Genomic DNA, 21,982 nt, shown 5'->3' with positions numbered 1-21,982 from the left:
GAAGGCAACAAAACAATAAATCAACCAAGGCCAGTGAAGTTAATTATTTATTCAAGGAAACAAACCACAGCCCCAGCCTAGTGGTCTCAGCAACTCTAGGAGGTCTTCCCCCGGTGAAGCAGTTGCGAGGACTGAAGGCCTCAGAGTCTGACCTGTGCTCTGCCGCAGCCTCTTCCTGTTCACTACACCCTGTTACCTCTTCTGCTTCCGGCACCCCCCCCCCCCCCAGTCTGCTTCTTCCCTCTCCGATCACCAGTCTGCTCCCTCCCTCTGACCATTCATTGTCATCCCACCACCAATCCCCTGGTTCTGAGCATTCCTCCCCTGAGAGTTCCCTAGGGGGTTCCCTGGCTTGTGTCTCCCATGACTCTTCTGCTTCCAGCCAGTCCATGACACTTCCCTTCTTTTTTTCTTCCCAGCTCATTATTGGCAACTCCAGACCCTTATGTACTGTTCCTCTTTCCTTCCACCCCTTAGGCAGTGCATTTTCCGTCTGTATTCTTCCAACATGTTTTGCCCCTGGGCAGCTCCACTTCTGATCCCAACACCTTTGCATTTTGTCTGATCAGTCAAGGAGTCAGACAGAGTCTAACTGTGCCTGCCAGGATCCTCTCACATATACATAAAGACAACACCTAGACGAGACCTTTGAGTCTAATACTAAAATAAAAGCTGGCTGCATATGTTAGCAGAGTGGAGTCACCTGATAGGATCTGGCAGCTACAAAATTAGTATTGCTGGATTGCCCCATGTTACAGACTTGGTCATTAAAAACACAGCAGTGGAGTCTTCCCTACATATCCTTTGCGTAAGGACTTTCCCTGTCTAATTTTTGTACACCATACATTGTGTACTGGACTAGACATGGTAACATATTATCCATTGTGTATGATAGGAAAAGCGGTTTGGCAGACCACTTAGCTGGGACCCTAAAGACCTCTGTTCAGTTCCCTGCCCCAAGCACTCTCTGTCATCATGAATTAACTATATTAAAACTATATTGTACTTCACACATGGTAATTCATCACTTGCTTGTATACATTTTGTGAAGATAAAGCATCATTAAGGAAAACTATTAATTGTTTGCTAATAAAGTGCATTGTGATTCTTTTTGGCAAGGGGTCACACTGTGCCCTTTGCTGCCTGTGAAAGGTCTTAAGTAAGTATCTTCTCAAAGATCTACCTTGCATTGGAGACTGTTTGCTCTTACTGCTCAGTACTTGTTGCACTGGCTTGGTCTCTCCCCATTGAATGGCCGCCTTAAACATTCCTACATCTCACTGGATGCCATTGCATACCTGCACCATATTGTGGTCCTTCTGGTGATGTAACCCCACAGCAGCCATTTTATAATTAGCACCCTCAGTGCTTTCTCAAATTTAAAATGTGCCCACTGACCCAAGAAGGTTGGTGACCCCTGTTTTAGGCATACAGTGGGGGTGGGGTATTCAATCAATTCTCCCACTTACTTTGCCCTGCATATCTAGGCTGTTACCAAATCTTTATATTCCGCTCCACACCTTGAGCGCTGCACTCTCTCTAACTGGGTTCCCTTTTGTGATCCCAATGCTTCTATTAATTCAGTATACTTTTGTTGAAATAATCCTTCTTCCATTGCTACGAACCCATCTTACGTTTCTGTGTACCAGACTCCTGACATTTACTATGTCAACTTCAAATCCCTAGACATTATTCTCCTTCTACCTTCCCTGAATTACTTTCTTCACTTCAGGAAAGTTCATCTGTCCTTCCATCCCACCCACCCACCATCTTAGCCCAGGAACAAATTTCCTGCTCATTCTGTCTGTCAACACAATCCATCTTATTGTTTGTCGGCTTCCTGGAAGTTTTTGGTTAGCATACCACAATTTTCAGCAGTACATGGACACTCCTAAGTGAGCCCACGTGAAGAGTTGGACTTGCATGTTTCTTGTGCATGGCTTGAATTAGGACTTCCGTGTTTACTTTCAGTTTCAATGAAATCTGTTTTAGCATTCTGCATGAATCAGCAATCCCAGTTTACAACAAAGATTAGCTACTGAACAAGCCCAATTCAAACCATGGATTATGAAACTGGCTTGTTAAACTAAGCATTGTTTGTTTTAAACCAGGATTCTTAATTTACTCATAATGCTAAACCAAGATTATTTGACTCTGAAAGAAAGTTTGGCACATAGGAAGAAGAGAGAGAAGGGGAATAAGTGGGCCTGATGCTTCGTTCATGTTCACTGTGGCTCATACACAGAGAGGCAAACTGTGGTTTGGCCTTACATGTGAACATGCGAAAAACAGGATGCTAGATTAGCTGGGCCTTTGGTCTGGTCCAGGGGTGCACTTCTTACTTGTGTTTGCTATAGTTTTAAAAATCTGTCTTGAATCCAAGATGGCATCAATATGCACTTTCTCATAACTGAGCCTTCTCCTTATCAGCTACCAGGTAACCCTCCACCCCCCCTTCCCATCCTGATCACTTCTTCATTCTAATCTCCTTCCAGTTCTGCTTATCTTCTTTACATGCTATGTTTGCTGGACTGTGATTGCATCATTTATCTAGCCTGTGTAGCTCAATATTGGGCTCTTGATAAATGTTGAGTAGCGGGAGTAAAAGGCATGTGATCAAAGTTCAGTTCAGGAAGAATCAGGACATAGAGACAGACCACAGGTGAGAGAGGCTGCAGGCCAAGGCAAGTGTCTGAGTCCGGTGTTCTCTCAAAAAAGGGTGAGAGAATTCAACAGGTTAAACTTCATTCATATCCAAATACCCTAAACCAGGCATCCCCAACCTTTGGCCCTCCAGATGTTTTGGACTACAATTCCCATCATCTCTGGCCACTGGTCCTGTTAGCTAGGGATCATGGGAGTTGTAGGCCAAAACATCTGGAGGGCCGCGGGTTGGGGATGCCTGCCCTAAACATTATTTTTCATTTTAACTTGACCTTTATGCACATTGACACCCTCTCTGCATGAAGGGGGAGTGAGGGGGAGGACCACTGCCTTTCCATTCCCCTGGCCTGGGTTTCACAAACTGTCCTCCAGGAAGCAGGGGGAAGATTAAGTCCACCTAGAAAACTTAACAAGGAAGTCCCAGGTACGCTTTCTTATCATGAAAATAAAGTATGCTTCCTGCACTCCAGCAAGCAACCCAAGACATATTGCATGCTGTCACTTTTCTTACATTGTTTTTCACTTCCAACAACAAAAATACCTTACATAAGCCTCTTTGTATGCATCGGATGTTAGACAGAAATGCTCAGTGACAAAAGCAGACAGGGTAGCCATATGTTGCAGCACAGCAGCCTGCTAGTCCATTAACGCCCTTTCACCACCACCAGAAAAAAGCTGTAAAGATAAATGTTATCTAAAAACATCCTGCTAGCAGAGTGAAATAAGGATAGGGAGGTGTTCTTAAATTAAACACGAAGAGGACACAATCTGTTCTTCTCCTGGGTCACCAACAAATCCAACTTTTCTCCCTGACACTCTTCCTACTTTTCACCCACAGCAGAAACCCGGTTTATCCTCCTGCTGCAGGGAATGTTTTCCAGGCCTCCAGGGAATAAGGATGGTGGTTGCTCTTGCTTTGTGTTTGTTCTCTTCGTAATGTAAAGCCACCTCTAACCCTTCAGGCAAATTTGACACATTAGAGTTGAGCCATACAATTAAATTATTGTATTTTTCGCTCTATAACACGCACCTGACCATAACACGCACATAGTTTTTAGAGGAGGAAAACAAGAAAAAAATATTCTAAATGAAACAGTGGATGTATGATTTTTGTGGTTCATGCTGTGGCCACAGACATGTGATCTGACAGTGAGTTTGGAGTAGCCCAATGCAAAAATCCTGAGGATCCATGTGGATCCATGCTTTGTAACCACGTTTTTGCACCACTGCAGCCCCAGGCAACAGTGGGTGCATGATTTATTTTGGTGCAAGATGTAGCCATGGACATGCTATGTGATCTGATGGTGAATTTGGGGTGACCCAGTGCAAAAATCCTGAGGATCCATGTGGATCCGTGCTTTGTAACCATGTTTTAAATGTGGAGGGAAGGAAAAGCACTCAAGGGACAAGGAGCACGCGTGGGGTGGGTAGAGAAGGATACTGCTAATAATGCAGAAGAGGGATTTAAGGGGAGAAGAAGCACGCGTGGGGTGGGTGGAGAAGTATGCTGCTAATAATGAAGAAGAGGGGTATAAGGGGAGAAGGCTCCTCTTCCCTCCCGCTTTGCTCCTTTAAAGAAGCAGGCTCTCTGTCCCTCTCTCCTCCCCACTCCGCGGCTCTTCTCCCGCTTTGCTGTTTCAAAGTGAGCCACAGAGGAGGGAAGGAAGGGGAACCATGGATCCTCTGCTCACGACTGCAGCAGATCCCCCCCCCCCCGCCACCCATAGGCATTCCCTCCATAACACGCACAGACATTTCCCCTTACTTTCTAGGAGGAAAAAAGTGAGTGGTATGGTGCAAAAAATACGGTAAGCCATGCTACCATGTTTGTTCTTGCTTGGGTGCTGAATGGTGTTTGGATTGAGGGAGGGATGTTGTCCCAGATTCATCCAGGGCTAATAAGAAAATATCCCATACAACTTCAGTTAGTTACATTAGCTGGATTTTTGTTGTTCTCTCTTTTGATTGTTGTTGTTTTTTAAACCTTATTTCCTCCCACACTCAGGTATGGAGAATCTTTAACCCTCCAGATGCAGCGGAACTATAACTTCCATCATCTATTGCTATTTGGACTTGTTTCCTGGGGCTGATGGAAGTTCTAGTTCAGCAAAAACTGGTGGGCCAAATGTTCCTCACAGCTCATATAACTTAAATCTGACAACCTATACAGTCATACCTGGGAGAAAGTCCCATTGAAGTCAATTTGGGATTTGCTTTTGAGTACACACGTATTCAGTTGCACCATTACAAAGCAGTACTACATATTGCTACCTAAGGTAAGTCCATTTAATACAGTGGGGCTTACTCCCAGGTAGGTGGGTATATTATTGCATAGTTACTTAAGCATACTTACTAGGGAGTATGCTCCATTGGATTCAATATGACTGTCTGGAATTGCAGATGTTAATTTTTATATTAATAATGATTGTTAATTTTTAAAATAAAGGAAAATATGACAGCTAGAAGTCTCAAAGTAATGGTACAGAAACAGGGTAGCGTGGATATCTGAATGATTTTTCATGGGAGGCAGTAGAATTTTCATAATCATTTACTGTACTTTTGGTCACTTTTCTTTACACAAAATGTACCCCCAAAATAGTTCAAAGGCCTGGATAAACACAAACGTCCTGCTTTCACATTTATCTGTGGTTTTTCTAAGGAAAAAGACACCAACTACAAACATTTGTATTTAAATACATATTATGTATTTTATCACAAAATATATTTTTAAAAAAACGCATTTTAAAATGTATTTTATGCTATAATACGCATTTGTCTTAGGCAGCATTTTTGAGCCAAGGACAGTTACACAAATTTCAGAAAATTACAAAGTTTGAAGAATAAATACATCCAGTTCCACACATTAGCCTTGGGGAGAGAAGATCAGATCACTTCACAGTGTAATGCCCAGAAATCGAATTCCTCAAGTATTGTTAAATCCCAGCCACCAACTCATGGGAGCAACAGCATCAGAGCAGACACTGAGCTTATTCTTACTAGTGATCATGTCATTTTGTTTGGTGGTCATCTGATGCCAGTAAAACATTGTTTTATGCTCCAGTGGCTCAGGGGTGAAACAATTACAGTCATACCTCGGGTTGAAGTAGCTTCGGGATGAATATTTCTGGGTTGCGCTCTGCAGCAACCCGGAAGTAATGGAGCACGTTACTTCAGGTTTCGCTGCTCGCGCATGCACAGACGCTCAAAATGAAGTCACGCGCATGCACGGAAGCAGCGAATTGCAACCCGTGGACAAGGGTTGCGTTCACTTCAGGATGCGAACGGGGCTCCGGAACAGATCCCTTTCACATCCAGAGGTACCACCATACTTACTTTTGAGTAGTACTTCTTCTTGGTTGACAGACCAGACTTTCTATGAAAACTTCCTGTGAGAACTCCAAGAGGAGCTCCACCACAGTTTTTGGTGTGACTTGTGTTCATGTTGTTGTAACCCCATTTGAATTTTATTTCAGCAGCATTTATGAGCAAGAGTCACTCTTTCAGATAGGGCAATATTTGGTTTCACCCTGACCCTCACAGCTGAGAAGAAGAGCACCACTGAGAAGAGCATTCCTGAGGAGGGACAGACTTCCTCTCTTGGCATGGCTTTCCTCCCGTCCCACCCAGAGCAGGAAAGCAGCCTGCACCAAAGCAAAAGAGACTGGTGAATTAGAGTAGATTCTCTACTCCCATGTATTCAAACAGGTAGCGTTCAGCATCGGCCAGTCTAATACACACAAACACACCTTTGGCCAAAGCCATCTGCTTTAGCTATTCCCCCTCAATATCAGCAAAATGATTATCCATGCAGTGTAGATTGGTGTGACAGGAAAAGCTAGAATCCTGGAACAGAGCTGGTTCAGGCTGTGCTGATTTGACAAGCAAACAAGGTCTCAGCACAAATATATCAAAGTGCATCAGCCTGCCTGGTACCCAATAAGGAAAGCTCTTTCAATGCACCTTCCACATATGTTGTGTTTGTTCCAAGATTTATTTGCTCTGTAGGTCTGTAGAGATTGTTTTGATCTCTTTCTGCCTAAATCACTCTTTCAGAAGAAAAGGATTGCCATTACATTGGCATCTATTTTTCCAGGACCCAGGTTTCCAGGAAGTCTATATCTTGTTCATGCCTTTTAGACAATCTTATTTGAGTTCCAAGGTTTCTTATTCCGTGATGGCTGATTGGATAAGAGTTTTCATTAACCAAGCCCCTACACTCTGTTTCTGCCGTAGTAAGAGAAAACTCTCCAGAGGTAGCATTCTTCTTCTTTGGCGTTCACTCGTAGCCAAGTAAGATTGTCTTCCATGAGCATGGTCTTAATGGTGTGTCCGTAGGTGACTGTGGAGGCAAATTCTAGATCCACATGTCCTTCCACAGAGGGGACATAGGTTTCCAGGCAGGAGTTGATCATGGTGAGGGTTTGCCAAACATGCCTTCCTCTTAGCTCATTTCTTCCTTTCATCCTGAGTTCGAATGTCTTCAAAGTCCATGACAACTTTGGTAAAGGCTGTTCTCCAATTGGAGCAGTTGCAGGCCACTATTTCCCAATTGTCGGTGCTTATACTACATTTTTTTAGATTCGCCTCGAGGGAGCCTTTAAACCTCTTTTGTTGACCACCAGCATTACACTTTCCATTTTTAAGTTCGGAATAGAATTCCTAACTTTGGAAGATGATAATCAGGCATCTGAACAACATGACCAGTCCAACGAAGTTGATGTTGAAGAATCATTGCTTTGACACTGGTGATCTTTGCTTCTTCCAGTACACTGGCATTAATTTGCCTGTCTTCCCAAGTGATATGTAATTTTTTTCAGAGACCGTTGATAGAATCTTTCAAAGAGTTGTGGATGGTGTTTCTAAGTGGTCCGTGTTTCACAAGGTTGGTAGTACAATAGCTGCAGGAGTTGTGGCTTTTGAACACCATATTTTTATTTATTGTCGGAGTACCTTATAGTGTACATATATCAAGAAGATGTTCCAGCTGAAGTGAATCTGAATAATTTGTTGCTGAACTAAATTATATGTTATTCCATTATAAAAGACCAATGTTCTTACTCTTGATCTTTTGGGGGGCGAAATGTGGTTGCCCCCTCCAAGGAACTGATACAATACATGCTAATGGCATCATGTCATTATTCAGCAGGGCAAAGATGTGATTGAACTGATTTTCCAAGGCTGTTATGAAAAGCAGTGGAACAAAAGGAAGAGCTAATATGTCACCTCAGAACGTTAAGAGATGATAATGCTACAGACTCAGTCATAACAACTTGGCAATTGATTCCAACTGAAACACAAGTGTCAGACCTTTATCCTTGGTTTTGGAACTCACAGTTAGACTTCTAGCTATACTAAAGATGTCAACTGTTCATAAAACAACCTGGAACCAAACAAAAGACAAAATTGTTATTGTTTACCTAACGAAGTTTGTACTCTTGTACCTGCTTGTTTTCTATCATCTACACATAGTTGTAACCACCTTTTGAGATTTGATTTCTTTTGTTGTGTTATTTTAAATTTTCAATAAAAATGAAGTATAAAGCAAGATAGAAGCATGAGATGACTTCGTTGCAGTTGTTTTTGAAACTGTGTTCCCTGAGGTTCTTTAGAAACTTATCAGGGATTCCTCAAAGAGAAAATTAATAATGTGGACAAGCTTATCTGAAAGACAACTTGTCCTTTGCTATCAGTCTTTACCTGCAATGTATAGGCACTGGAGAGTGTTGGTGTCTTCCAGGTTGCACTCCTGCTTCACAGAGCGCAGGACTGATGTCCAACAAGCCTGATTAGTTCTCCATATGAACTAAGCATTGGCCCTAGAATTCCCTGAAATTCTGTGCTATGCATTGTAGTGCTATGTTAGATAGGTCAATGTAAAGAGTTTTGTCGAAGGCTTTGCACTGGAGCTCCCAGAGAGCTGTTGCTTTAGCAGTGAGGCAGCTCAGACTGAGAACTTTCATAAGAGCTGGCGTTTATACCCCTTTATAGCTCTCAGTCAGACCTTGATCCAGGCAAGTTTTTGCATATGTTTCCTCCTTCAAAGTAGCCTCATGCACAGCAAGCCAGGCACTTTGCCAGCAACCCTGAAGCTCCTTCCTAGCTCACCAACTCCTCTACCCCTGTGGCCTTGGAGGTAGTAGGTACAGTGGTACCTCAGCTAAGAGATGCTTCAGGTTACATACGCTTCAGGTTACAGACTCTGCTAACCCAGAAATAAGATTAAGAACTTTGCTTCAGGATGAGAACAGAAATCGTGCTCCGGCGGCGTGACAGCAGCGGGAGGCCCCATTAGCTAAAGTGGTGCTTCAGGTTAAGAACAGTTTCAGGTTAAGAACGGACCTCCGGAATGAATTAAGTACTTAACCTGAGGTACTGCTGTAGTAGGATGTCCAATAGCTTCTAGGAACCAAGGCAATTGCCATGGGGACCTCCAGTCCTGGGGTTGGGATATGTGGATCTGATGGCTTCTCAAGGTTGCTGATGCTGCAGGGATAAAAGGCTGGTGGGGAGTGCTTCTTTCAAGGCATCCTGCGTTCCAGGTCTGGGTGAAATGAACCTTGAGGGTAGAAACTTTGAAAACCATAGAGGTCTGGTCTAAAACCTCATTGGTAGGTAGCCTCATAGTTGGCTTCAGATGAGAGAACTATAATTTAATCCAAGGAAGGACTTGTAGAAAGTTGAATAATATTGTTGACTAAAACAATTGCATAGCACCAGATTTATAGTTTCAGTGAAAGTTGTCGAGACAAAACAAATTGTTCATCTGTTCAATTTTAGTTTTGCAGGTAGTCACACAGGCCATGCAAAGAATATTCTTTTCAAGTTCATAACATTTTGGAAAAACAAAATAAAATGCAGATGATTTCAAGTAACAGGGTTTTTGTATGCATTTTTCTATCTCTGCCAGGGACGCGGGTGGTGCTGTGGGTTAAACCACAGAGCCTAGGGCTTGCTGATCAGAAGGTCGGCGGTTCGAATCCCTGCAACGGGGTGACCTCCCATTGCTCAGTCCCTTCTCCTGTCAACCTAGCAGTTTGAAAGCACATCGAAGTACAAGTAGATAAATAGGTACGGCTCCAGTGGGAAGGTAAACGGCATTTCTGTGTGCTGCTCTGGTTCACCAGTCATGCTGACCACATGACCTGTATGCCGGCTCCCTCGGCCTATAGAGCGAGATGAGCGCCACAACTCCAGAGTCATCCGCGACTGGACCTAATGGTCAGGGGTCCCTTTACCTTTTTACTATCTCTGCCACAGACACCCAACATAATTTGTATGCTTAAGACTAAGAAAAATATGAATTAATGTTGCTTAATTAAAATACAGTTAGCTCTTTTTATAGCTATTTTATTTTTATCCTTTATAGAATAAGAAAATGTCATTTAGCTAAGCATCTTATTATTTTTGTCAAGTGGCATATTAATTGGACCCAAAATTTGCAAAATCCCCTTGTGTCATGGTAAATGCAAACAAAATGTGTCACTTTTAGATTAAGACCAGATGCCTCTTTCTCAAGAAGGCTCCCTTTTCTGATGATGCTGTCAGAAGAAAACCATTTAGAGGCAGACAGAGTGAGCTAGTTTTGGCAGATGGCATTACAATTCAAATAGAGGAAAATAAGCTTCCAAGTGCGTACATACTTCCTTGTCATTCAAATGCATGGGTATTGTTCAACATAATTTCTAAACTTGGAATGACTCAATACAAATGCCTTCATCTGTATATCCATTGCTGTTGTACGATGATGAGGAATAACTTCTATGACTGCTAGTTGTTTCCAGACGGCAGTAATAGACAACAGAAATGATTCTTTTCTATTGTGAAACAAACAAAACAAATTTCAGCGAGGGCTTCTTAAAAATGTATATATGTAGTAAAATGATGATCAAGGGATGAAAACATTTCACTTTACAAAAGCTCTGGGGTTTGGGTAATGGTAATTGTGTCTGGAAAGGTTAATGAGCCCAAAGAGCTTGTGAGAAGCACCTGAACATGCGCGGGGCAGCTGGGCTTTATAAAGTCCACGTCCTCCAGCTCTGACAAAATATGGACTATATGACACCCACCTGCTTTTTCCTCTGGAGGATAATTTTTTCCTTGCTTACTGGCAAACAGCTGATGGGGCTGTATTGGTTCTGCACAAATTAATATACAGCATGTACTTTATTCCTCTATCTGTACTGATTCATTTTAAGATGGATAGGTTTCAGGGCAAGTTTGGCTCCGTTTTGGTCATCCTACTGCTACATCTGGACAGCGTAGTTGGAAGCAGCAATGGAATCAGAGAAGACAAGTAACTACTTTTAGGGATGCTTAGTCAAGGCTGGGGTGATGGTCTTGGCAGGGGAGAGGGATGCCCTCAAGGCACCTGCTTTTTGAGCTTGTGGCTTTGGTGGTTTGGTTGCGGTATGAAGGAGGAGCCAGAAATCTGCTCACACAACTCTTGATTGAAGCCTGTGTTTACCTTTTTAATTAAAAAATAAGTTATGTGAAAAATTGTGATGTTTGCTTTTATACTGTGCAAGATGCAAGTGCTCAGGTTCTATGTTTTGTTGAGTAAAATTGTTTTTTAAAAAAGAGTAAAATATTGACAGAAGCACTTACCCAGGCTGGGTAAATTTTATCTGAGTAATGCAGGAAGAAGAAGATACAGAACTGGTAGTAATTTTTGTTTTTTTAGTCAAGTGTAATTTGGGTATAATATATAGCTGTCAAACCAAATCAGCCTCTAATTTAATCATTGAATTGATTAAAGCTGACAGGCATTTATAGGGTAAGTCGGTTTCAGCTGAGCACATGTTTCTACAATGTGAGGGGGAAGTATCCACGACTCCATGACAATATGTGTGTTATGGTTTTACGAAGACCTTTGAAGGCCTTTCTACCTGTCCCAACATCCCCTGAAATGTTTTAGTTAAATTATTATAATTTAGTTTTGCTTTCTAAGTAAAATTGCATAGAAATCAATAAATGATTGCCAAGTACTTGGAGTAATATATTATTTTTTCAGAAGGTAAAATTAAAATTCTTTGGTTTCCCAAGCTAAAAGTTAAGCCATCACAAAAATAACAGCAGATTTGATCTCTTCACACCCACAAACATATTTTTCACTGAAGAATTTTGCAAAAAAAAATAGGTTTCACCCTCTAAAATGACATGCCCTAGACTGCCTAGTTCATTATGACATGCCCTAGACATGCCCTAGTTCATTATTTATCATTCTTCAAAGAGTTGAGCAGGTAATTTAAGGGACTATCCTGTAGTATCAACATAACTGGTTTGTAAAGTAGGTCATCCTGAAAGACAGTGGCGTGTCCAAAGCTAGTGGCATAAATCAGTGGTCACATAAATCAGTGGCCTGGCTTTGGATAAGGCAGGGTTCTCTGTCCTTGCAATTCTTCATAGAAGAGAAGGGATGTGTACCTGAGAACTGTTTGTGCTGGACAAGGGTGGTTATTTATTCACTCTCAGAGACTTCCCTCTAATAAGCATTTTACAGATAAACTTGTGAAGCCTCCCATAAAGTTAAAATGTTTGAATTCAGTGCAGTTAGTGTATCTTAGCCTCAATGAAAGTTGTGGTCTTTTTGCTGCATTGCTAGCTGAGGAGATAAACACGCACACATACAGTTTACTATTTCTCTAATGAAAAATAACCACAAATTGGCTTAGAATAAAAATGCAGGAGACACGTCTTCAAACAGTAGCTCTGCGGTCAACTCTTATCTTTTGGCCAACCTTATCTTTCAACCTTCAACTACTAGCCCAGAGTTTGAGCTCTACTAATTCTGTTTTACTGGCCTGCACAGAATTTTAATTAAGTAGAGCTCACATTTTGCATCATGGACGCAGAGGGAATTAACACATACCCTTGTGAAGAATTTATATGGCTTTTTAATGATCCACAACAGTAGTACTGAAATTTAATTTTTGTAAAACCTGCAGCTTGAATAGGTATAATATAGTTAGCAGTTCTACACTTGCCTTTAAAAAAACTGGGTCCTTTATAATACTTCCAACTCATTAAATTTTTACAGACTTTTACACTCGAAAATGGGATTTGCAATCTGAATTCTTCATTGTTTGCCCACCATGCAAATACCATTATGCATCATTGCACTGGAAAAACATGCAGGAGTTACTCATATATTTTTCTTCCCCCGTGCAAAAAATAATCACAGAATATACAAATTTTACCCCTGAAAAAGAGGACATGTCCTGGAAAAAGAGGACACATGGCAACCCTGCCACAAGTGAGCATCCAGGGGCCCCGGACACCCATTTCTGGTTATGGCCCAGGAAAAAGGAGCAGAACATAAATAACATATCATAAAGCAACAGTAACTATCAGTTCTATCTTTTCTCATGAAGGATTATAATCATTTATTCATTGAACATACCGTATTTTTTGCTCTATAAGACTCACTTTTCCCCTCCTAAAAAGAAAGGGGAAATGTGTGTGCGTCTTATGGAGTGAATGCAGACTGTGCAGCTATCCCAGAAGCCAGAACAGCAAGAGGGATTGCTGCTTTCACTGTGCAGCGATCCCTCTTGCTGTTCTGGCTTCTGAGATTCAGAATATTATTTTTTCTTGTTTTCCTCCTCCAAAAACTAGGTGCGTCTTGTGGTCTGGTGCGTCTTATAGAGCAAAAAATACGGTACATAAAAACACTCCCTTGCTGTGCCGAAAGGAGAAGTGCTTTGTTTAGTAGGAATGAGTAAATTAATGGATATTTAAAGAACCGAGGCATCTTGCTCTCCCCAATACAACAGAGTTGCAGTGGTATTCCTACCTTTAGGATAGATACAGGATTACTGCCTGCGATAATAAGATAACTAACATCTAGAGCATAAAACTGTTATGAGTGATGAAATTTTTTTATTGCAGTCAGGGTCCAGTGGACCTGCTTAACAGGCAGTATAAAGTTGTGTTTTTGCTTCTTCCAGATTGAAAACCCCCTCTTCTATCTCTTTAGGCTTTAAAAGGCTAGGGTGGGCTTGGTTTGCACTTTCGGAAGATAAACGTCTGAGAAAGTGTGACTGAGGGTCCAGCTCACCCACCTCAGGCCCACCATTGTATTTGCACACAGGGGATCTTTCGAAAGGATCTTTGCACGGAAAGCCCAATCTACACAGGACTTTCTGTGCTCTCCAAGTGTCCCTGTTTTCTAAGGACAGTCCCGGAATTACAAAAGCCACCCCAACTTCTGATTTGATGACAGAATGTCCCCATTTCCCCTGCCAGCATCACAAGAGAGCCTTCTCAGTAGTGGCGCCCGCCCTGCGGAACTTCGAACTCCCTTCGAATGTGAAGGAAATAAGCAGCTAACCTACCTTTAAAAGACATCTGAAGGTTCCCCTGTTTAGGGAAGTTTTTAATATTTAATGCTGTATTGTTTTTAACACTCGATTGGAAGCCGCCCAGAGTGGCTGGGGAATAGAGTCTTAATTTAAAAAATGCTTTGTGTATCTGCATCTAATCAGATCCCTTTCTAAACTTTATTTATTGGTGTGTGCTTTTCTACCAAATCTACCAAAGAATAAAATAAAATAAAATAGGTATTTGAGGGGTTTTCTGAGGACAGGGGAGGGTGTCGTGTGCCTGTTGGTGAAGTGGTGCTTTGTGGGTCGGGGTGGGGGGATAAAAATGGGGGGGTCAAGGGGGGGTCAGTTGGAGGGGAGTGAGAAGTGTCCCTATTTACATCTGAGGAAGGTTGGAGGGTATGCAACACAATATGTAATCTCAAAACTGGCGAGCAAAGAGTGCATGGATGGGGCCTGGCAGACTAGGCTCTCTGCAGACACAGCCCATCCAATTACATCCAGTGCACAGGTGTGAGGCTGATCTAAGGGAAGAGATGGTCACATGTCACATGCCATGTATCATTCCTACTCACTTTGGAAATAACATATCCATATAATTCATTTGTCTGTTTCAAACCCAACTGCACCATCCACTGCTGATTGTCACTCTGTACTGACTGACAGAAACTCTCCAAAGTTTCAGAGAAGATTTTTTCCCACCCCTGCCTGGAGATACCAAGAATTATATGCAAACTGTTTGTTCTGCCACTGAACTAACTCCCAATATCACTGGGTACCCTCTTATTTTCCACTCTTGCAATGCTTTGCAATAAGGACAAAGTGATTAACCTGTTAAAGATGGCCTAGCTTTTCCGTAAAAAGCCATCACCTTTACAGTGAGTGTAATATTTATAATGCAATAGCCTTTTCTGGTTGTAAAATGTGATAGTGCAATTAGTGCTGCTGCAGTCTGGTGAGTGGAGTTAAAAATAAGCAAACACGTGATTAGTTTCAAATAAAAACCTTTATTTTTTCCTGATGGTATCATAAATAATCTGCAGTTCACAAAATCATTTTCTCTGGTTGAGCGCAGCTGTAATCCTCCTTCAATAACCACCCTGTGAATTGGTTTAGGCCGTAACATACAGCTTTGTCTCTGTACTGAATTGGGAACATTCCTCTTGCAGGTGTTGTGTAGTGGTGATGTTTTGTTTTGTTTTTTGTTTTGTTTTGTTATACAATATTTTCCGTGTTTAGTCTTTGTCATCTATGGCAAAGACAATTTCTTGGGTAGAAAAGACTCTCCCTGATTTCCCTGGGCAATAATATCGTAGCTGATATGCTACTATTTCTGGCACAGACAACTGCACAGTAAGAGAGTAGCTAAAATTCTTCTCAGATGGTGGTTACCCTGCATTTTCATGCCAGCTTTCAAGCTGGAGCTACTTGTGACTGCCATGGGGTATGTCTAAAATTTGGCATTGGTTTTGAGCACTATATTTAATGTGGTTGCCACACTTGACAACAATACTCTTTCATTATTATTAGAAATCTTGGCATCCTGTGCTGTATTTACTGAGAGGCATAACTCTTTGTTTTTCAGAGCTACCATATGGCTGGGAGAAAATTGATGATCCCATTTATGGCACCTATTATGTTGAGTAAGTTTCCAAGACCAATATTAATTTACTATTAATCTTGCATAAACTGTTGTCTATGTCCCAGAACAGTGCTTCAAATTGAGAAGATGTGTACCCCACTGTTTTTTGTCTGCACATTGAAATGTGTCAGGAAATAGAAGGCTCAATAGAAAATATCTGCAAACTTCTAACGTGAAATCTGGAGAAGTTGGGATCTCCATGTGTACCTCATCACATACTGTAAGCAACCGTTGAGGTCTGAAGCTCCTCAGTCCGTTTGTACCAACATAACAAATCATCTTATTCAAAAATCCACAGCTGTAGACAATATTTACATGGTTAGCTACAACAAAAAATATATGTGGATTTTATAACTCAGTTGCCAAACCCAAAGCTGATGTTCCACGGTGACATCTGAGCAGCTAAGCCAAGAACAGTGACTAGGTGACTGGATACTGCTGCCTGTCAAAGCCACAGAATATTTTAAAGACTGCTTTCTCTCACATGAACCTTCAGTTGTCACCTGAGGCCTAGCTGTGTGTCCTGCTGCCTTTTGTGTCAGAAGTATTGGATGAGATGCAGGGCCTTCTCAGCTGTGGCACCCAAACACTGGAACCCTTTTCCTAGAGAGGCCCATTTGGTTTTCTCTTTAGGCTGCAATCCTGTACATATTTACCTGACATTGAATCCCACTGAATTTCATTTGACTTACTTTTGAGTAGATATGCAAAGGATTGTGCTGTTACTCACTTTAAGGCAAATTGTAAATTAATTATTTTGTCAAGTATTTGATCTGATTTGTGTGTTTTTTTCTCTATGCTTTTAGATGTCCACCCATTCCAACTATGTCTGCTAAGATGATGACTATGAATCAGATAAAATTATATATATTTTTTGTTATTCTGTAATATATAAATTTTATCTATGATTATGAGCGTTGAATGGCAGGGTATAAATGTTATGTTAAATAAATATTAGTGAGTACTCTTGTGTATTCACTAGCAGTTGTGGAACATACCGAAAACCATTTTGTCATGATGTTGCATCATCTTTCCTCAAATCTTATATCCCATAATAATAATTTTATTATTTATACCCCGCCCATCCGGTTGGGTTTCCCCAGCCACTCTGGGTGGGCTCCCAGCAGAATAGTGAAAACGTGATAAAACATCAAACATTAAAAACTTCCCTAAACAGGGCTGCCTTCAGATGTCTGCTAAATAACAACAATAATTTTATTATTTATATCCATGTCCCACAGACAGTTCATAGTACCTAATTCATTATATTAAGCAAAGTTGCATACGGAATGTGTGTGTTGGGTGAAATGTCCGCAAACAGGCATATGAGTTTCATGCAAACTGATGTGGAAATGAGGAGAACTTAGTTAAAGACTGGAAAAATTAGAAACAGGGAGATACTGAAATTGACAGATTCATCTATCCTTCTCTGACACTGGTCAGTGGCTGGACAGGCAGTTACCTGGAAACACAGTTTGTCACCTTTTCCATCATATATAAAAGGTAGGAAATGAGATTTGCCACTTCAATTATATTCCTCAGCTATTCTCAATGCCTGTAAAGGAGGAGAATAAAATATAACCTTCTTTTAGTTGAAGAGTTTTAATTGCACACAAGCCAACATTTTGTACATTCACTTACATGACATTTACCATGGAAAATATCACTTCTAATATTTTCCCAACGTAATCTATGTTTTCAAAAAGTGTTATGTGTAGGCATCTTCAGCTTGCTCTGTGTGCAAGTAGGTTATAAGGATAAATTGCTTCTATAAATAGGCAAAATTAATTATCTTACCCCAGTGAGACACTATTCCAAATCTGCAAGCAATAAAAGAGAAAGAAATGCAAAGGAATGCTTCATTATTTGCATGCGCGCGCACACACACTTTTTAATGTATTATGTATATGTAGGAAGAGCTAATAAAACCACACTGCCAGAAATGCATAATCATAAAGAATAAATCTCTGTGAACATTGGATTTGACATTGGCACTGCATTATCTTATAGTGGAGATGGGCATAACATTTGTAGCACAGGTTTGGAAGTAAAGGGACCCCTGACCATTAGGTCCAGTCGCGGACGACTCTGGGGTTGCAGTGCTCACCTCGCTCTATAGGCCGAGGGAGCCAGTGTTTGTCCGCAGACAGCTTCCGGGTCATGGGGCCAGCATGACTAAGCCACTTCTGGCAAACCAGAGCAGCACACGGAAACACAGTTTACCTTCCTGCTGGAGTGGTACCTCTTTATCTACTTGCACTTCGTGCTTTCAAACTGCTAGGTTGGCAGGAGCAGGGACCAAGCAACGGGGATTCGGACTGCCGACCTTCTGATTGGCAAGCCCTAGACTCTGTCTTAACCCATAGCGCCACAGGTTTGGAAGTACCCTCAATAAATTGAGTCAAACTGTTTTCCTTGAGTTGTCAGATTTTAAGGGCATAGCTTTCCAGAATGTTAGAGATTGCGATCAGGAGTGGTGCCTACGTACAATTGAACTGCCTGTGGTAAAGAGGCAGCTAAAAATTGATTGGCTAACAGGGATGTGACCTACAGGTGCACACCATAATTTCTGAAGCATTTTTGCGACAGCTGTTCATTGCAGGGAGGGCAGTTGATAAGCTGAAGGGCAACCCTATAATTGGATTAATGTACACCTCTTACCTGGCCTGTCTGTATCAAAGGGCTTCCAAGCATGTCCCTCTTCACCGGGATCAAGGCTTAAGCCCAACATTCAGGGCTGCAACTGCTCCCTGGCCCAAGACAGATTTCACTGCAAAATATCTCCTTTCTAAAACACTTCTTCAATCCTGCTCTGTGTGGCGACATTTGGAGCCTATGCACATCATGTTTCTGTTGGATTGATGACCGCATTACGTGCGATTCCTGTAGGTCAGCTACCCACCTGGCTGAGCCACATAATATTCTGGTTTGTTAGCTAGTACATTACCGCATCATATTGGCCTTGAGCAAAACGCAATTTCTCTGCTTCAGTTCACCATTAAAAACAAACAAACCAATGTGAGTTATAGTGTGTTGTGAGGGCAAACACCATGAAGGCTATATAACAGGGATGAGGCGTCTGTGGTCTTCCAGATTTTGTTGGACTCCAACTCCCATCAGCCCCAACCAGTGTGGCCAGTGGTCAGGGGTGGTGGCAATTGCAATCCGGCCACATCAGGAATGCCGTGGGCGAGATACCCATTGCAGATCAGAAGCACTATGCAAAACTATCATAAGTGCCTGAAAAATACAAAGTAGGGACTACTGAAAGGTTGCTTTATAGATCATTTTGCAATCAGCGCTAGCCTAAATGTATCTTCAAGCTCTTCATATTTGCCTATGGATAAAAGAAAAGTTACACAGTATATGGACTTTAAATTGCATGAAATGAATCTACTTAGTCAAGTTCCAGGAAGCAATTCTCAAAGGCAGTAGAATCCACCCATAGGGTAGCAAATTACAATGGAGACTGCCTAATAGATCCTCTGCCTTCATTTCTTTTAAAGTTGTCCCTTAAATGAAGCGGGAGTCTTATGAGACAAATCATTACCTACTTTCCCCATGATTTCCCTTTTCCCCTTTCATTCTTTCTTTGGTAAGCATATCAGGCTTCTAAAGAGCAGTTTTGTTTCTATTAGCAGCTTCCAATTTTGCTGTCAAATTTTATTTTGTCATAAGTCCTTATGGGCTACTTAATTGTTTCTGACACTGTTTCTAGCTACATGCAAAAAGCTTCTCTGCTCCTTTTAAAAGCAGGAGGAGGGAAAATCACTACAGGAGACAAGGCTTTAGATTGGGAAAATGGAAGGGAGAAAGAAGGTGCTTAAATCACGCGCCCACACTTGAGCCTCCAGCTGGCTGTTTCTCCACTTCAGATAATTTAAGCAAACATACCGTACTTTTGGAACAGGGACGCGGGTGGCGCTGTGGGTTAAACCACAGAGCCTAGGACTTGCTGATCAGAAGGTTGGTGGTTTGAATCCCCGTGATGGGGTGAGCTCCCGTTGCTCGGTCCCTGCTCCTGCCAACCTAGCAGTTCGAAAGCACGTCAAAAAGTACGGTAGTTAAAAAGGTACCGCTCTGGCGGGAAGGTAAACGGCGTTTCTGTGTGCTGCTCTGGTTCGCCAGAAGTGGCTTAGTCCTGCTGGCCACATGACCCGGAAGCTATACACCAGCTCCCTCGGCCAATAAAGCGAGATGAGCGCCACGACCCCAGAGTTGGCCATGACTGGACCTAATGGTCAGGGGTCCCTTTACCTTTACCTTACTTTTGTAACCTAGGAAGTTACCTTATAAGACTACTGGCCCACCTAGTTCAATGGACTTCTCCAACATGGTACCTTTGGCCATGCTGGCTGGGGCTGAAGGGAATTGTGGCCTGGGAAGACTGGGCTACATGGACTGGCAGCAGCTCTCTACAGTTTCAGGAGTCGCTTCCAGCCAGGAATTGTCCCTGGGAGTTTTTGCATGGAAACGAGGTGCTCTACTACTGAGATCCAACTTTGTGGGGAGCAGCACACAAATGGCCCTCTGATGCTTTGTTACTTTATTAACTTAAAATATTTTTAGGCTGCTTTCTGGGCTGCTTTCTTCCCAACACATACCCTACTCTTTAAAAAAAATGTTTAAAATAAGTGCCTGTACATATTGCAGCATCTATCATCTATCTAGCTATCATCTATCTATCTATCTATTCATCTATCATCTATCTATATCTATCATCTATCTATCTATCATCTACCTACCTACCTACCTACCTACCTACCTACCATCTCTAAAAGGTGTTCTGGTCAAGACCTGCAATATGATGAAGCCCTGGTGCTGTTAAAAGTGCAGCACTATCATGTTCATAAAGACTTTTATCGTCAGCATAAAGATCTGTGTTTTAATCTGCTGTCTAAGCTCAATAGGCTTGAAGTGAAAATTGCTTCCCATTTTTCATTATAAAAAGTGACAGTGTAACACTTTCCTTTATTACTGGTGTTTAACAGATGACTTGGTTTTTAAGGAGACAATATCCCATTATAATATAGTGTCTTAATTATGTCATAAAAACGGATAAATCATAAAAAGTTAAATTGCGTAGCAAATTTGGTCTTTTGGAGTGGGGGGGGGCGGGGAATGCTCTCCTCAGCTTTTGAAGACACCTTCCTTCTTTCCACGGGTCAGTTCACACAACTCTCAGACAGGGGACCAGCGTAAGTTTGCAGTCTTGGTAGCAGCTCTTTCTTCAGCGTCTTGTGTAGAGTCTAATCAGGAAGGGCGCTTCCCATTTGGGAAATAGGATCACTCTACCTTGCTGCTGCTCCTGCCACCACCTACCTGCTCCTGCCGTCGCCACTGCTACTCTGCTGCCACTCTGTGCCCTTGGCAGCACCAATTTCAGGCAAGATGGCACTGGTTTTGGATGAGATCTTGTCCCAAATTGCGTGGGGCAATTTCAAGTGAGCTCTCATTCCAAATGGACACAGTCTTGCCCAAATCGGTGCCGGTGGTGGTGGTGCTTTTCCACTGCTAGTGGTGGCAGCGGGTCTGGCAGGGCAGCCACGGGCATGCTGCCTGGGAGGCTTCTGCTGTCTCAGGCAGTGGCCTCAGCCTGCCTAATGGCTGGGTAAGCTCTGGCTCAAAAGATGCTGAATGGAGGTACTATGAATTGAACTTAGGAGCTTTCACACGCAAGACCATGTGAAATATCCCTGGGGTATTTCTTTCTACATGTATCGTTCTGTGATTAGTTCATAAAGAATAGTCACAATGTTAGTGGTATCCTTAAAAATATCACCTTTTAAAAGTTGTAATTGGCCAATCTAGTGATGCAGAATCTGTATTTGATGCAAATGTTGATGGTGCAAATATTACACTTTCCTTTTGAGGGGGTGGCTTTTCTCACGGTGGTGAATGTTATTCTTTTCATTAATTAATCTTCTCATGTGGTTGCAAGACTCATAAACAAGGCAGAATATATCCACAACTAAATTACTCCTCTCTGTCTGAATAGCTGTCAGAGGACAGGCCTCTCTTTGTATAAATGTTCTATTTAAATGACTGCCCTGTCCTTATAGAAAATGAATCCTTGGAAGGGAGAAGAGGGCCTTTAAATCGCCCATCAGCACCTAACAGGAGACTGGGCAAGCACATAGGTCACCCAGTTACAGTCTTCTTCACTATGATGAGATGGATTGTATTTCTGTTTCTAAATTTGCATCTTTACATATAGATATGCATATGAAAATTTATGCAAATATTGTCCTCATTTTTTGGTAGTGCATTTCCCCTTTTTTGGTGACGTGGCCACTCTTAACTTCCACTCTGCATGCGATTCTCATCAAGTTGGAATTTGTTAGTCCCATTTAGC

At 41.9% G+C, this 21,982-nt stretch overlaps 1 protein-coding gene across 19 annotated transcripts in view; it reads left to right on the top strand.

Annotated features, from left to right (window-relative positions):
* MAGI2 (membrane associated guanylate kinase, WW and PDZ domain containing 2) overlaps positions 1–21,982 on the top strand; it is a 618,868-nt gene that overhangs the window by 437,547 nt on the left and 159,339 nt on the right. For all 19 annotated transcript variants that reach the window (XM_081210614.1, XM_081210613.1, XM_081210622.1 and 16 more), the window contains one exon: positions 15,571–15,628. In XM_081210614.1, coding sequence (XP_081066740.1) covers positions 15,571–15,628 — 58 coding nt within the window. The remainder of the gene's footprint in view (positions 1–15,570; positions 15,629–21,982) is intronic.

This window comes from Podarcis bocagei (genome assembly GCF_964188305.1).
Source record: "Podarcis bocagei genome assembly, chromosome: 10".
Classification (NCBI taxonomy): Eukaryota; Metazoa; Chordata; class Lepidosauria; order Squamata; family Lacertidae; genus Podarcis; species Podarcis bocagei.
This window is presented reverse-complemented; position numbering and strand designations above follow the sequence as displayed.